This window comes from Camarhynchus parvulus, chromosome 18, assembly GCF_901933205.1.
Source record: "Camarhynchus parvulus chromosome 18, STF_HiC, whole genome shotgun sequence".
In the NCBI taxonomy this organism is placed as follows: domain Eukaryota; kingdom Metazoa; phylum Chordata; class Aves; order Passeriformes; family Thraupidae; genus Camarhynchus; species Camarhynchus parvulus.
Window position 1 is genome coordinate 11354865 of NC_044588.1, and position 17030 is coordinate 11371894.

Sequence of the window (17030 nt, forward strand, 5' to 3'; positions counted from 1 at the left end):
CCCAGGACAGGACAGATCCTGCATCCGCCATGGCCCTGAGCCCTCGCACTGCAGCAACCTGAGAGATGTGGCTGAGCTCTCCTGCAGAGAGCGGGTGCTGCTTTACAGGGATTAAAACGTAGCCCTAGATGCATTTTTCCTTTTCCTTGGTTGTTTTTTTTTTTTTTTTTTTTCCACCCCCGAGGTGCCCCAAAGGCACCCACAGCACCTGGGCAGAAGGTGGCCAGGCTGTCTTGGGGGCCAGGGATGGCGTGGGGAGGTCCTGCATCAGGCAGCTCATGGCTAAGCACAGACAGAACGTTTTGAGGCCAGTTGAAACCTCTCTGGAAAGGGCCTCTCCAAGCCCAGCAGCCACAAGGATGCTGTTGCAGGTGGCTGCAGTGCCAGCCTGGGTGGCAGACGCCCAACACCCAACCCAACTGGGTGGCCCTGTCCCTGAGCCAGGCATCTGTCCCCGGGGAAGGCAGAAGGGCAGTGCCTGGGCACGGGCACTGCTGGCACCCGGCTCTGGGCTCTCGGGGTCATGCCCAGGGTTTTGGTGGCTCTGAGCCAGGACTTGGGGAGTTTTGGGAGAATCTCTCCCCCACAGTGGGGTCTGAGTTGAGCTCCAACTCCTGCCAGGTCCTGCCAGAGCCATAGTCCATCTGCCTGCAGCCACTGGCTCATTTTGGGGCACAGTGGGCACCACCCAGGGACAAGGGAGCCCCAGCAGGGCCCCTGCCTCTCTCCCCCCTTCCTTTACTGTATCTCTCCCCTTTTCTACCCCCCCGCCCCATCCGGTCCCCCAGTCTGGCTCGCTCTAAACCAGTGCTCGGGATCAGCTGATGCTTTAATACTGGCGACAGCTGGAGGATGCTGCTGCCTGCGGGGGCTTTGCTCGGTGTCACCCCCCTCCCTGTGACCGATGGGGACCCTGAGGCTGTCCTGCACCGCCCGGGGGGCACCACGGTGGGCAGCTGGCCACTCTCCACCAGTTCAATCAGCAAAGGGATGGAAGATATTGGCGGGAGGGAATGAGTCCAACCGCATCCCTCCAGCCCTCACAGGGGCTAGGGACGGGCACTGCCCAGAGAGGGAGTCTGTGCCATTTTACCGTGGCTTTTCCCTCCTGGAGATGGAGGAGAGGGGCGAAGGAAAAGAGGGGGTCTTGTCCCCTTCTCTCTCCGGCACCGGGGCCGGCCGCGGTGCCAGGAGAGGCGGGCCGGTTTCTGGAGGGAGGGCTGCCTATCCCCCGTCCCCCCCCTTCCACCGGGGCTGGCCGCCAGCCCCGAAGTTGCGGCGAGGCGGTAGGACACGCGTCCTGTCCTTCCACCGCCCCCGGGCTCCCCCCAGCCTCCATCCCCGCATCCCTCCCCCGCGCTCCTCCCGACCGTCCCGCCCGGGCAGCCCCGCCGGTCCCGGGGCGGGGGGAGATGGCTGCCGGGGCTCGGAGGTCGCCGAGACACCTGCTGCCACCGGGCCCCCCCCCGTGCACACCCGCTCCGCTCCCGCTCCCTCCTTCCTCCGCTGCCGTCCCTGCCTCCAGCCGCCGCTGCAGAGCCGCCGCCGCCGCCGCCGCCAAGGACGAGCCGGGACCGACGGCGGCCGCCGGAGCCCCCCGCCAGCCGCGGCGGGGGCCGACCCTGCCCCGGGGGGCTGCCCCGCCGCAGGAGAAGCTTTGGAAGAGCCGAGCCCCCGGTGGGACGAGCCCCGCCGGAGCCGCGGGGGATGTAGGCACCGGGCAGCCGCGGTCCCGTAAGTAGCGGGCGGGCTGGGGGCATCCGGGGCCCGACGGGCTCCGCTGCCGCCCCGCCACCGCCGCCAGCAACTTTTAGGGATGAGGCGGTTGTTTTTTCTGGGGTGGGGGTTTTCCCTGTCCGTCTTCCCCTACCTCAGCATCCCCCCGCATCCCCAGAGCTCCTGCTCCCCATCCCGGGCACGGGACAGAAATGAGCCTCAATCCTGGGCGCTGTTCTGGGGGGTTTTGGGGGGAGTGGGTGGCAGGAAAAATTGAGGAGACCTCCCTGGGTGCCACCAGCCCTGTGTCCCCCGCCGCCACCTTGCGTAACCCAGCGGCAGGCAGGACACTTGGCGTTTATTTTTGGTTAATCCATATTCGACCTTTTTAAGCTGCGTTTCGGTGCGTGCGTGTGGGGCCCTGCCCATCGCCCCGGCCCGCAGCCCCCGGCCCGCAACTGTTGCTGTCAGAGGTGCGGGCGAGGAAGGGGAGGGTGATGAGGAAGAGGAGGGTGATGCCGGGTGGCGACAGATGAAGGTTGAAAGGAGACGGTGCTTGCCGAGGGCTACCCGTGCTTCTCTGTCCCGAGTCATCCCCCCTGCATGGGCACAGGGATGGTGACGAGTTGTCTTTGAGGAGGTTTTGCTGCTTTCTCCCCTTCTGAGGGGCTTCATCGAGGTGTCCTTGCTCCACAGGGATGTCCCCACCGGGGCAATGACAAGCCCTGGCACATCCTGGTGCCCTCCTCTGTGCCCCCTCTCCTCCCCACAGGGCTCCCGCCAGGTTTGGCTTTGCTCTGTCCTTTCCGTTCCCCATCCCCTGGCGCAGGCTGCGTTTTCCCTCTGATTTCAGTCTCGGAGGCTTTTTTTGGAGACATAAGGTTTCTCTTTCCTGAATGATATTTTGCATTTTGGAATTTTATTTTTCCCATTCCTGAGGTCAAAATATCTGCATGATCTCTCCCTCTTTTGGAGCAGGGAAAGGAGTGAGGGCGAAAAAAGGAGGTTTAAAATGAGGAGCAAACTTTCCCTGTTGCATTAAAATGGCATTTCAGGGTCTGGTGAGAGGTGAGGGTTCTATTGGTGCCTTCAGCACAAGATTTCTGTGAGTTGGGTGCACCAGAGGAAGTTGTGCCTAGGAAGGTGGTTAACCTGCTCAAAACTACCCCAAAGCAACAAAAAACAAGTGCCAAAGACACCAAGCAGCTTTGTGGTGTCCTCTGGTCCTTGGGGAGGCTGCCAGGAGGTGGCATTGCCTTGCCCAGGCTCCTGGCCATGGCCACATTCCTCCTGACCCTGGCCACATTCCTCCTGACCCTGACTGGCCACTGGCCCTTCACCCAGGTGGAAAACCACCCTTTTGGGAAAGTCTTTTCCCAAGGGACCAATTCTGCACTGTTTCCTACAAGGGGTTGGAAAACATGGATTTTCTTTGAAGTTGGCAGGGGCTTTGCTGTGTTGTGCTGAGCCCAAGAGCAGCCCCAGCTCTGGCAGTAGCTCTGGAATGGGCTCAGTTTCTTCTCAGCCTCCACCACTTTCCTGCAATCTGTCATCTCCCCCAAAAAGCCCCAAAATTCTCCTGTACCCCTCTAGCTCAGTAGGAGAAACAGTGGGCTGGAAGCGCATGGTGTTAGCTGGGCTGGAGGAGCTGGCTGCCCTTTGCCTCCCAAATTCGGCCATTTTGGAGCAGCCCCATCTCCAACCTGCCCAGGCTGCCCTTGCCAGCCATGGGCTCTCTGGCCTTAAACCCCTCCATCCTCTTCCATGTCCACCAAAGGCTGTGGTGAGCCAGCCTGACTCTGCATGGAGGCAGCAGGCTCCTGGGAAGGATGGAAATTCATTGTCCTGGTTGTCTCAGCACTGGCTGAACGATGGGATGAGCCCATGCCCACCTCCCCTCTGCTGCTGCCACTGCATTTCAGCTGTGAGCGATGGGGATATTTTCCACCTGCGGCTTGGTCCGTGGGAAACCAGATTGCTCAGCCCTGTCCCCAGTCACAGCCAGGAGCAGGGGGAGGCAGAGCCTGGCATTGCAAGGCACGACCGCTGGTCTGTGCCTGGATTACTCGGTACTGGAAGAAGCTCCCAAGCTTAGGCAAGACTGAGTTGAGGAAGAGGAGGATAAGGTCCTGGAGTAGGTGAGGTGCCAGGGCTGGCACAAGCAAACTCAATCAATCACCACAAGGGCCCAGAGTATATTTAAACGTCCTTGAGGAGGGCTCAGACGGGCAGTGCTGCTGGCAGGGCGGTTCTGTTTGTTTTGGGTGGCGTGTTGCTCCCCTTCCTCTCTGCTTGGGTAGCTGATGCCGGATTCCCGATGAATTATTTATCACAGGACTAAAAATACTTGGGAATTCGCAGTGAGGAGCAGGCAGTGCAGGCTGCCCTGCCACTGAGCTGGCCGTGCCGGAGCATGGGACGCTGCCAGCATGGCATGACTCACCTGCTGCCCTCTCTGGCCAAGGGGCCCTGGCTGCGGCCATCGCTGTGGCGTTGTGGCTCCTGCAGCTCCACCAGCTGTGAGGTGGAGTGGGGTGGGAGATGCAGTCAGGTAGAGTGAACCCCCTGGGTGGTGGTGGCTGCTGGGGGTGGATGATTCCCTGATGAAACTCAGCTGGTTGAGAGAGATGCTGCCTGGTGAGCATCAGTGCCCAGACAGGAGCCCAAGACTTCCTGGTAGCCATGGGGTACAGGAGGGAAATGTGTTCCCTAGAGGGAACAGCCTCAGTGCTCAAATCTGCACTGAGCAGCTCTTGCAGGGTGCCCAGCCCAGCAGCTGTTGGGTTTATATCCTGCATTTTCAGTCCAGCATGCTGGCAATGTTTTTGCAGCGTGCTGAAGGGGCGTCCGTCACTGCGGCAGGGAGGAGTGTTGGGGTGCAGGTCACTGGGGCAGCCCAGACCCCAAAAACAGCCGGGACTCAGTGAGAGGAGCATCTGGCTGTGCTGGAGACACATTAAGCAACAGCAGCTTTTAATTGCAAGTGACGTTTCTTAGCACCAGCTGGCACCTTGCTGCATGAAGCAACACTGGTGCGTGGCTGGTGCCACTGTGGAGGGCTGCTTGTGCCCTCCCTGCTGCCCCGCTTGGCACAAGGGTGACTGCCCTGGGGGAAATGGGGCTCAGAGGGGCTTGGCTACCCCTGGCCACAGGTTGGTTTTGCTGGTGATCTCTGAGAGGTGAACTCCAGCACAGGGGTGCATCACTGTGGGCAGGCACGTGTCCCACTTCCGGGGACTGTCACCTCAACTGCTGCGGCGTGAGCACCCACTGGCAGTGGCGAACTGGGGACCTGGCAGGGAGCGTGTGCCCAAACAACCCCTGAGAGCCTGGATTTGGGTTGTAACCAGCACAGACACAGTGTGAAGCTGTCCCATCGGGGTGGGCACTGCCAGCAGGGGACACACACTGGGGTAAAGAGAAGAAGAAGGAAAGCGGAAGGATGCTGTGGAAAACTTGGAGAGAAAACTTGGAGATATGGAGCCAGATAGGTGCATTGGTTGGGATTTTGTGGCAGAGAAGGGGCTGAAGTAGGGTGATGGGCAGGAGACAGGCAGTGGAACAGGCAGGGAACCAGCTACTTCAGTGACTGTGATTTGCAAAATCTCAACAAGCAGGGTGCAGAGCTGAACCATCCCTCAAGGGCAAAGCCTTTGAATATTGAAGGTGGCTGTCTGCTGCAGAGAGAGGCACCAAAGAGCTCCCAGCCCCTCCTGGCATCTCTTGCAGCTGTCTCTGTCCCTGGCTGAAGGGATGACATGGACCAGTGTAGCAGTGGTGGCTTTTGGATGGGGTGGGAGGGCAGTGGGAGGGAGATGGTGATGGTGAGCTGAGGACAGGATGGTGGTGGGAAGCAGGGACTGGCTGTGAAGGGTTAGTGGTTGATAAGACTGGAGACAAGTGACACAGCACTGAGGTGTACTGGTGAGTACAACCCTGTGGTGATTCCTTCACCACATCCAGTGTCCAAAGGATGAGGGTCCCCTCGTTCTCTGGGGTCAACCCTCAGTGGTGATGCCCCAGGGCAGTGGGGAGGGCGGGGGCAAGTGGGGCTGGGGGTGCTGGTGTGCAGCTGGATGCGAGGGGCTGTGTCCTGTGCTGGCAGGGACACGCTGGTGGACATGGGCAGAGCGCCGGCGCACACTCTGCTGCTGTCGATGGTGCTGGGCTGCTCGGCTGCCTTCACGGACATCCTGCTGCCGGGCCCCGAGGAGCCCGTGGTCAACGTGGCCGTGGTGTTTGGGGGCACGTCCTACCCCCTGCACATCCGCTCCCGCCTGAGCCCCCAGAGCTTCCTGGACATGCCCCTGGAGATCCACCCCATCACTGTTGTCGTCAACAACACCAACCCCAGCACCCTCCTCACCCAGATTTGCGACATCCTTGCCGGCCACAAGATCCACGGCATCGTCTTTGAAGACAATGTGGGCACGGAGGCCGTGGCCCAGATCCTTGACTTCATCTCCTCCCAGACCCAGGTCCCCATCATCAGCATCAGTGGTGGGTCTGCAGTGGTCCTGACCCCAAAGGTGAGGTACTCACTATTTCCAGGGGGGATGAGAGAAATGAGGAACTGTTAGAGTGGTGGTAAGGGATGTGGAATGCTGGACGGCAGAGGAACTGCTGGACTGCAGCCTTTGGGATCAGGGGCGGGAATGGTGGATCAGTGGCTGTGGCAGTGTGGGACATGGTGAAGATTTCAAGGAGGGGCCCCGTTAATGGGGTGTGGGAGTGGAGCTCAATACCCAGTGGAAGGACCTTCCCTGGTGTGCTGCTTCCTGTGCCCACCACGGGATGCTGGGTTGGTGGCACTGTGGCTATTGGGGCAGTGGCAGGGTTATCACAACCTTATCTTCCTCCTGCCTTGCTGGGGCTGGATCCAGCCCTGGCATGGCTGCGTGGGCAGCATGAAGAAGCCTTGCTCAGCTGTGGCGGTGATCTCAGGTGCACTGCGGCTGACACAGGATTTCTGTCTTCTCTGCTCCTCACTGGCATCAGACACTGTCAGTTACTGTCACCTGCCTGCTGGGAACTGCTGGTGGCAAGGAGAGCTGGAGCCAGGCTGGAGAGTCCTGGGCATGGAGATTTGGGCAATCTCCTTAGCATGCCTGGCCTGGGTGCTGGAGGGCTTTCAGTGCTTGCTCTTTCCTGTGGCTGGAGATCCTGCCCTTCTTCAGGGAACAGATTTTGTGCTTTTCTTGCATAGTGGCTTGGGGTCCAATCCCCCTGGATTGCACCCCCACTGCCCTGTCTGTTACTCAGTGGTGCTCATGGAGCACCTCGAGCGCATTGTGGGTGGGTGGCAGTGGGCGTGGTGGGCTCTGGTTGGTGCAGTGGACTCAGATGGGTGTAGAGGGCTCAGATGGAGCCCAGAGCATTGGAAAAATATCCATGGCTTTGCTGTCCGGGTGATTTTCTGCAGCTTTCTCCAGGGGTTGTGTATTTTGGGGTCAGTGGAGGGATCTCCATCTCCTCCCTGTCTGGGATTCTCTGGGGCTCACCCCAGACTACGTCTCTGGAGGTGGGGAGGGTCTGGGTGGCAAAACCTGCTGCCTGCACGTGACCTTTGGCAACTGCCATTCGCTGAATCATTTAAGACAGAATCAGACCAATTAAGGTTTGCTAATGAGAGGCCAGATGGCCAGGGAGGTGGAGCGGGAGGGAAGGAGCCACACAGGCTCTGGCTGCAGGTAGTGAGATGGAGCAGGGATGGGATTTATGCTCCTGGCAGAACTCTTGCCCACCTCCTTCTCCTGGTTTAAGGAGAAACTGATGATTTCCTTTGGAGGATGGAGACATTTTGGTCAATATGCTAAGAAATGGATGTGAGGCTGCAGGAGTTGACCCTTTGTGTGGGGTGAAGTTCTTCGGAGGATCATTAGTGTGATTTTGGGTGTCTCCAGCCCATGGACCACACTGGTTCATGGCAATCTTGAACTTATGATGGCAAATTCAAGGAGGCTTGCATGGGTGCATGAGACCTGGATCATGATGCCAGAGCAGCCCCTGATCCCTCTCCTCCCTCAGGAGCCTGGATCAGCTTTCCTGCAGTTGGGTGTCTCCATCGAGCAGCAAATCCAGGTGATCTTCAAGGTGCTGGAGGAATACGACTGGGGCTCTTTTGCTGTCATCACCAGCCTCTACCCAGGCTACAACATCTTCCTGGACGTCATCCGCTCCTTCACGGATGCCAGCTACTTTGGCTGGGAGCTACAAGAGGTGCTCACCTTCGAGATGAGCCAGGAGCAGAGCAGCTCCAGGACGCAGCGGCTCTTGCGCCAGATTGATGCTCAGGTCCTCATTGTTTACTGCTCCCGGGAGGAGGCCGAGTACCTCTTCTCCATGGCAGAACAAGCCGGGCTTGTGGGGCCAGGATACATCTGGATAGTGCCCAGCATGACAGTGGGCAACATGGAGGTGCCACCCTCCTCCTTCCCGGTGGGCCTCATCAGCGTGGTGACGGAGAGCTGGAAGCTGAGCCTGCGGCAGAAGGTGCGGGACGGCGTGGCCATCATTGCCATGGGGGCTGCCAGCTTCTTCCGTGCCCATGGCTACCTCCCAGAGGTGGGGCGGGACTGCTGGGCCCCCACCAGGGCCACGGCCACCAACACAAGCTTCTACCGGTGAGGACTGGGGACCCCCTAGGGTGGGTGTGAAATGGGAGGAGTGGGGAAAAGGTGAGGGAAAGGGCAGGGGAGGAGGGGGATGGAGCTGGCGAGCAGCAAGGATGATGCTCACTGAAGGCTACAGCTGGTAGTCTATGCCTCTTGGCTGAGATTCTCCTGGAGCATCTCCCCAGAGATGTCCCAGCATCTCCCTTGCCTTTTCCCATGTTTCTTGGCGACTCAGGAGCCCTGGGGGTCTCAGGGGGTCTATCACAGCTCTGTGGCACCTCAGGGCTGCTTTGGCAGTCTGTGCATCCTCAACCCTGCAGTGGGCCATCATCCTTGGTGCCTCCTTGCTAGAAGAGCTTTCTCCAGCGCCCCTCTGCCCCTTGCGTGGGGGTTAAAGCTGGTCCCCAGCTCTCAGCCCCACATGTCTCCATGGGACCTGTGGCAGCCTGGGTGAAGGTGGAAGAGGAGAAGGAGGAGGGCTGTACAGTGCAGGGCTGCACAGCCAAGGACTTACAGGCTCTGTGTCCCACCAGGCACCTTCTCAATGTGACATGGGAGCACAGGGACTTCTCCTTCAATGAAGGTGGCTACCTGGTCAAGCCCACCATGGTGGTGATCACGCTCAACCAGCACCGGCTCTGGGAGATGGTAGGACCCCCAGGCCCCCTGAAATGGGCACATTGCAGGGTGACTGGGCAGGGTGAGCCTGGGGCCTTGCACAGGCTGGGGTCCCACCCTGGGGTGGGTTGTACCATGCAAAACCCAAAAGTACCATGGCTGGTCCCAAAAGTACCCATGGTGCCATGGTGGGGGTTTGCAGCAATGATGAGCACCAAAGCTCTGGCAGGAGTTGACAGTTTTTCCTTGCAATTTGGCTGATAAGTTCAAAAAAAGTCAGAAATGCAGATGCCCACTTCTGGAAAACAGCAGCCAAACACCTAGATCTGAAACAAGATGCATGGAGGGTTTTTTTGTAGTTTGAAAGTATTTTGGGTAAAGTTTGGCCAGATATGTGCTCAGCCGAGTGTGAAGCTCGGGGCTCAGGGGGAAATGCCTCCACAGGTGTGTGGGGAAAGGGATGCTGAGATTCACAAGGAATAAGCCCCAAAGGTGGGAGGATGGATATGGGATCACATGTGACCCCCAGAGCCCCTCACTGGGGTGACCATGTGCTCTCCCGTGGGGGCAGGTGGGCAAGTGGGAGAAAGGCATCATCCACATGAAGTACCCGGTGTGGCCCCGCTATGGCTCCTTCATGCAGCCCGTGGTCGACAACCGCCACCTGACAGTGGCCACCCTGGAGGAGAGACCCTTTGTCATCGTGGAGAACACGGACCCCAGCACGGGGGTCTGCGTGCGCAACACCGTGCCCTGCCGCAAGCAGACCAACTCCTCCCACAGGTGGGCAGGGACGTGGAGCTTGGCAAGTCTGGCCATCACTCCCTTGGCACATGGTGTCCGGGGTGCTCAGAGCATCTCTGTTTGGTCCAACCCATCTTTCCTGGTGTGTTTCCAGTGGTGATGGCCTTGTGGATCCCTACACCAAGCTGTGCTGCAAAGGTTTCTGCATCGACATCCTGAAGAAGCTGGCCAAGGCAGTGAAGTTCTCCTATGACCTCTACCTGGTGACCAATGGCAAACACGGCAAGATCGTCCGTGGGGTCTGGAATGGAATGATTGGTGAGGTAGGGATGGGCATGGCTCAGACCCCGCTTCGACAATCCCTGGAGAGCACCACTCACTCCTGACCTGGGGCTTTCCTGGTGAAGATGGGATTTGTGGTGGGACTGTGGGCAGGGGACAACTTGGCATGAGCTCCTCCCTGGAGGAGTCATGAGATGAACACTTACAACTGCACCGCAGGTTGTGTCTGTGCCCCTGATCACTTAGGAAGGTAATATTGTTTTTTTAAAAAGGCAGAAATTAAGGCTGGAAATGCTGGAGATGACGAAATGCCTGGGGAAAGTGGTCTGGGTCCCTCTGCTTGCCCCTCTGCCCATCCCAAGCTCACCTGCCCTTTTTCCAGGTGTACTACAAGCGTGCAGACATGGCCATTGGCTCCCTCACCATCAATGAGGAGCGGTCTGAGATTGTGGATTTCTCCGTGCCCTTTGTGGAGACGGGCATCAGCGTCATGGTGGCCCGGAGCAACGGCACCGTGTCCCCCTCCGCTTTCCTGGGTGAGCCCTGTGTCCCCCTGTCTTTCTGCAGCTTCATCCCATGCTTCCTACAAATGCAAATTGGAAATATTGTTCAATTTTAACAACTTTCAAGGAAAAAAAGCCTAAGTCATAAGGGAAGGAGATTGTGCTGTCAGCTTTGGGTCTTCTTTCTTCCCTGCCTGAATAATCCTTTTATTATGGAGATGGAGGCTGGAGACTAAGGCTGGGCTCAGTGGTTTTCTCCTCTTCATTTTTTGTGTGGAGGAGGGAGGATGGGGACATGGGAGGATTTGCCAGCTTGGAGCTCTGCTTTGGGGACCCATCTCTGCCACCATCACCAGTGCCAGTGGTTAAGCCAAGTGTAGGAAACCACCAGTGCTACAAGTTTTATTTAATGAGTTTTACACCAGCAAAGCTGCAGCCTAGGAAGGGGAGGATGGGCCAATGTCATCGGGAAATTCAGCTTGGGCAGGGCTCTCTGCACTTGGCAAGGGCACAGCATCAATGTCCCAGCTCAGGGGGCACTGGGCTGTTGTGTGGGGAGGGTGCAGGAGGGTGCTGGGGATGCCATGGAACCTCGGACCATCAGCCTGGGCACATTCTCCTCATCCTGTCCCCCCCCCACCACGAAGCCCAGACTCCCATGGAAGCAGGGTCACCTTCACCAGCCCCAGGGACAGATGGAGCATCCTGCCCTGGTTTGGCAGGGCTGGGGTCTGCTGTCCCCATGTCCCTGTGTCTCCTGCCTCTGCGCTAGTGAGCCACAGCCCCATCAGGGGAGGCCTCTCCTCCCTGACAGCGAAGGACGCGCTGATAAATGGACCTCGGTGGCTGCACGTTGACAGCTCGGATGCATCCCCAGTGCTCCTGCTGCTCCATCCAGTGCTCCTGCTGCTCCTTCCCTGATCATCTTGGGCAGGCAGGAGCTCATTGCCTGTCCCCACTCACGGGGGGCTCTCCCCAGGGCTGAGCAGGGCTGGGGGGCTGGTTCTGGTCCTGAGGCAGGCACAGTCCTGTCTCCAGAACCATCATGGGGGACAACCTGTAGTCCCATGGGAAACCCTCCTGCAGTGACCCTGGAGATGGGTAGCATTTTGTAAAGATCTCCCTGTTAGTGAGAACCTGATTCGGTCTAGGCAGGGAAGGATGGCTGCATCCCCTAGCTCTGTAGCAACCCCCTTCCCTCCTGATTCCCTGTGGAGCTGCTTGGCCACGGTGCTGCCAACCTCCAACTCCTCTCCAAGGAGGGGCAATATTCAGATGAGCCCCATCCATCCAGGAGGGCTCCTGGCAGTCCTCAGAGGACCAGGGGATGTCCTTGGAGGCTCACAAAGTTCTACTTGCTTTGCAGAGCCTTATAGCCCAGCCGTGTGGGTCATGATGTTTGTCATGTGCCTCACTGTGGTGGCCATCACTGTCTTCGTGTTCGAGTATTTCAGCCCCGTTGGCTACAACCAGAACCTCACCAGCGGAAAAGTGAGTTGGGAAGGTGGGAGCTGGGAGAGGGGAACACGTCCCTGGCTGGGCTGACAAATCTCCCCTCTGCTCCCTGTCTCTGCAGGGCCGGGAGGTCCCTCCTTCACCATCGGCAAGTCCGTGTGGTTGCTGTGGGCTCTGGTCTTCAACAACTCAGTCCCCATCGAGAACCCCAAGGGCACCACCAGCAAAATCATGGTGCTCATCTGGGCCTTCTTTGCTGTCATCTTCCTTGCCAGCTACACGGCCAACCTGGCTGCCTTCATGATCCAGGAGCAGTACATTGACACTGTGTCAGGGCTGAGTGACAGGAAGGTGATCATTGGGGTGGGAACCCTAAAAAATCCCCAAAAAACCCCTTTTTGAAGTTACTGGCAGTGATGTGTGTGGAGCTACACATCACTGCCAGTTGGCTGCGCATGAGTGCATGAATAGAGGGCTGGCTGTGGGGAGGGGACATGCTGGGGACATGGAAAGACATGGGCACCATGTGATGCCACCTTCTGGGGCTCCCCATTGCAGTTCCAGAGGCCACAGGAGCAGTATCCACCCTTCCGCTTTGGCACTGTCCCCAACGGCAGCACCGAGAGGAACATCCGCAGCAACTACCCCGACATGCACACCCACATGGTGAAGTACAACCAGCGCTCTGTGGAGGACGCCCTCACCAGCCTCAAAATGGGGTATGGCTCCCTGAGATGGGGTATGGCCCCCAGATGGGATATGGCTCTCAGAGCTCCCCCAAATGACCCCCATATATAGCACCCCCAAATAACTGTGGCTCCCTGGAATAGGGTACAGGACTTCCCAGATGGAGAAGGGATTTCTCAACTGGGGTACAACCCCCCTGAAGTTAGTTGTGAGCCCCCCAGGCTGGGTACAGCTCTCCCAGACAGGGTATGGCTCTGTGCATCTTCCCTGGATGAAGTACAGGACCCTCAAACATGGCACAACCTGCTGCAGATGGGGTACAGCTTCATACAGCTCTCCTCAAAAGGGATGCAGCTCACCCCAGATGGGGCATGGCTCCCCCAGGTGGTATAGCTCCCCCCAGGATTGGGTACTTCCCCTCCAAGTGTGGTTACAGCACTCCAGGATAGGCCAGGGACCCCAAGAAAACATAGAATCCCCTCCAGATGGGCTACAGCTTTCTGAAAGGGATAGAGCTCCCCAGATAGGCACAGCCCTCCCCCCCTAACGGGCTTTCAGAGCCCTCCTCACCCTTCCTCCTGTTGGTGGGCAGGAAGCTGGATGCCTTCATCTACGACGCGGCGGTGCTCAACTACATGGCGGGCAAGGACGAGGGCTGCAAGCTGGTGACCATCGGCAGCGGGAAGGTGTTTGCCACCACGGGCTACGGCATCGCCCTGCAGAAGGACTCGCGCTGGAAGCGGGCCATTGACCTGGCCCTGCTCCAGTTCCTGGGAGATGGTGGGTGTTTGAGTGAGCTCCTCCTTAGCCCTGTCCCCATCCTGCCCCACCCCTGCCCTGCAGATTAACCCAGGGAATGGGGCTTGGTCTTCAAACCCTGTGCAGCCTTCACAGCTGACATCCTCATGGCAGGACGGCATTGAGGGACTTCACCAGCTCCTTTCAGGGGTACGAAATCCTCTGGATGTTGTGTGTGTCATTCCCTCTGGGATTGTAAAATCCTGGAGATGGCTGTGCACAACATTTGAAGGTCCTGAGGAGAAGCCTGGGAAGAGGACAGTGAGCATGGCTGGCTGGCACATGGGTGGGAAACAGAGTCAGGAAAGGACCCTGGAGAAGGATAAGTGACTGGTGGGATACTCAGGCCAATGGCAGCAGCAACATTAAGTGATTCCAGCTCCAGAGGCTCAGGGGTCTCTTTATCCTCCTCCACCCACAGCAGGGTAGAAAGGGGCAGGGATGTGCTTGGGAAGATGATTACCAGGTGTGGATTTTCAACCCCTGCGCTGTTATGCATGTCCCAGGTGAGACCCAGAAGCTGGAGACAGTTTGGCTATCAGGGATCTGCCAGAATGAGAAGAATGAGGTGATGAGCAGCAAGCTGGACATTGACAACATGGCTGGGGTTTTCTACATGCTGCTGGTGGCCATGGGGCTGAGCCTGCTGGTCTTCGCTTGGGAGCACCTCGTCTACTGGAAGCTGCGTCATTCTGTCCCCAAGTCCCACAAGCTTGACTTCCTCCTGGCCATCAGCAGGGTGAGGGATGCTGACAGGGGCTTTCGAGGGGTCCAAATGTCTTCACATGGTGTCACAGAGATGGACATGGCTTGGTGGGCATTGTCCTTTGGCCTGCATGGGAAGGAGGGGAGATGTTCTTGTTGATATGAGATCTTGGTGACAAAAGCCAGGTTTGAGGAAAGGGCTCAGTCCTGGGAATGACCCCACACCTTTATCAGCAACCCTGGGGAAAGGGGTGATAGAGAACAGTGTCACCCACATTGACAGGTTCTGGGGATCCTGGGGAGGGGGTGTCAGTGCTCTGAAGCTCTCTCAGACTCAGCAGCATTAATTCAGCTCAGCAGAGTGGGCTCAGGGGGGCAGGACTCCACTGACCTTGCTGATGATGGGGGGGGTCCCCATTTCTCCCCACAGGGCATCTACAGCTGCTTCAATGGGGTGCAGACCCTGTCGAGCCCCGGGCGGGCGCCCACACCCGATGTCACTGCCAACTCAGCCCAGGCCAATGTGCTGAAAATGCTGCAGGCGGCCAAAGAGATGGTGACAACGGCCAGCGTGGGCGGCTCACTGGAGCAGGCCACCCGCACCATTGAGGACTGGAGCAACCACAGCGAGCGCCTCCAGACCACCTTCTCCCTGAGGACACCCCAGCTCGTGGTGCAGAACAGCACCGGCGCGCACCGGGGGCCGCTCTCCATCCCGCACCCCGCCGAGAGGCTGGGGAGAGCCTACGCTCCCAAGGGAGCTCCCCTGGGGCTGCCGCTGCCCCAGCCCATGCCCGTGGACTCCCGTCTGCACGGGGAGGAGAACTGGAGAAGGGAAAACGAGCACCCCCACCTGCTACACCCCCTGAAGTTTCGGGCGGGCTGTGTAGGGGATGAAGCTCTCACAGGTTTCCCCCACCTCCTGGTGAAGACTTCCCCAGGAGGGGATTATGGGGAGCAGATGCTGGTGGGGAACCATGTCGGGGCTCCCCTCCCGCCCCCCGCATCCCCCCGGGACCTCCCACCACCGGACATCTACAGGGAGCACAAGCGGCCGTCGGGACGGGGGGACCGGCTGCAAAACAACCCCTTGCTCCAGAGGGACGGGGCGCACGGGGGCTCAGGGACTCTGCCCCGGCTGCTCCCGGCAGCGGAGAAGAAGCGGGAGGTGGGCAGCGCCTTCCTGCCTCCGTCCTGCTCTCGCGGAGCCTTCCCGAAAGTCACCAGGACTTGCAGAGCCAGGGGCGAGCCGGCGCGGCCGGAGGCGGCGGGGATGGAGCGGGAGAAGCTGAGCCGGTGGGCGAGCTCGGCCAGGGCGCCCGGGGAGCGCGGCGAGAAGCGGCGTCCGGCGGGGCTGCGGCGCTGCGGGGCCCCCCGCCCGGCCGCCCGCGCCGACGTGCCCGACCTCTTCCCCGAAGCCGAGGCCGGCCACGGCTGCGGCTCCCGCTGCCCGCAGGCCGCTGGCCGGCTGCCACCGCGCTCGCCCGTGACCAGGCTGCCGTCCTACCGGGAGGCTTGCCGGCAAAACCCTCGGGCCGCCTTCACCGTGCCGGCGTGCGCTCCCCACGCCTGCATGAACTCCTACGCCAACCTGCCCCTCTACGCCAGGCACCTCTCGCGGGGGTCCGCGCCGTCCCGGGAGCACCCCGGGGCGCACCCCTGTGACCGGGTCTCCGGGCGCTGGGACAGCGCCTGCAGGGACTGTGGGAGGCGCGGGGAGCTGGCCTTGCTGCGGGCGGTGGGGGCGGAGAGGAGGGACCCGCCGGTGGCCCGCGGGGTGGCGAGTCCCTGCGCCGGCGGGTCCTGGCGGCGGGTCTCCAGCCTGGAGTCGGAGGTGTGATGGGGGGACGGGGGGTGTCCGCACCCCTCTGCCTGCCCTTTGCCCGGGTGTCCCCACGGGCCAGCCAGCGGCTCCCGGCCGGGCTCCGGCCTCCCGGGGTCCTGCACCGCCGGCAGCGGGATGCTCCAAGCGGCTCGGCGGGTCCCGGTGCGCTCTTTGTGGGGGGTCAGAGGAGCCTGGCAAGGCCTGGCACATGCTGGGTCGAGTTCTCCCTACAGGCGGGGCTGGCATCGGGGACGCCAAACGCATCGCCGCCGTTTTGCCGTCGCGTTTTGGTTTCATTCAAAGGACTCGAAACGCCATGTCCAGGTCATTAAAAAGACATTTTCAGCTGCCTGGGGACCCTTCTTCCATCCTCCGGGGCTGCCCTTGGCATCATGGATTCCCATGAATATTCGTTGTCCTGTGCACCCCCTCCCCGTCCGTGTCCCGTTACTGCTGAGCCGCGGCGCAGGCTCGTCCCCACAAAAGAAAAATGGCAACTGCTCCGAGGGTTTAATTAGGAGCCGTCAGGCTGTGCAGAGGCTGGAGCCGAGCGCTGGAGCCCAGGCTCAGGCTTTGGGGTGCCGGGCACTGATGGCCCTGGGCTCGGGTCAGTGAGTGATGCTGTCACGGCTGCAAAAGGCAGCCTGGCCGGGATCTCCAGCTCGGCACAGCAGCCCCGGGAAGGTGTGCTGTGGGGAATGAGAAAGGGAAAAATTCCTCCCACCTTCCCAGGCTGATGGAGCCATAAATCAGGTGTGATAGATGAGCCGGGTTTAGTTCTTCTCTTCATGTACGTCTGACACAGCCCTTTCCCTGCCGGGCTGGGGCGCGACCAGAGGCGGCCGTGACTCACAGGAGCCTCAGGCAGGGGAGAGGGTCTTTGGGAAATGGAAATTGAGGCTCCGGGGCCCCGGGCTAAAGCCACGGCTTTGCCGGGCTGTTCCAGCCCCATCCCAGAGCAGCACCACCAAGACTACACGGAGCTGCCCGTGACTGGCTGGCAGGCTGTCCCAGGGAGATGCCAACCCTCAGCCCCTCTTCCCAGCTTTGGCATCACCTTCCTCCATAAATGTCTCCTCGGGA

At 59.9% G+C, this 17030-nt stretch overlaps 1 protein-coding gene across 1 annotated transcript; it reads left to right on the forward strand.

Moving 5' to 3' along the window:
* The first annotated feature begins 5837 nt into the window (after window positions 1–5837).
* On the forward strand, window positions 5838–15962 carry GRIN2C (glutamate ionotropic receptor NMDA type subunit 2C). Its single transcript, XM_030962284.1, has 12 exons — window positions 5838–6245; window positions 7744–8339; window positions 8864–8978; window positions 9520–9731; window positions 9847–10015; window positions 10357–10510; window positions 11844–11972; window positions 12054–12283; window positions 12491–12651; window positions 13212–13399; window positions 13924–14156; window positions 14553–15962. Exons 1-12 carry the CDS (start codon window positions 5838–5840, stop codon window positions 15960–15962), a joined length of 4005 nt encoding a protein of 1334 aa, XP_030818144.1.
* The last annotated feature ends 1068 nt before the right edge of the window (window positions 15963–17030 follow it).

Bases quoted from the DNA above. Each gene is read 5' to 3' on its own strand.
- GRIN2C (XM_030962284.1), top strand. From the start codon at position 5,838: ATGGGCAGAGCGCCGGCGCACACTCTGCTGCTGTCGATGGTGCTGGGC. The intron at 8,979-9,519 runs GTAGGACCCCCA...CCGTGGGGGCAG, and splicing joins AGCACCGGCTCTGGGAGATG to GTGGGCAAGTGGGAGAAAGG. The intron at 9,732-9,846 runs GTGGGCAGGGAC...GTGTGTTTCCAG, and splicing joins CAGACCAACTCCTCCCACAG to TGGTGATGGCCTTGTGGATC.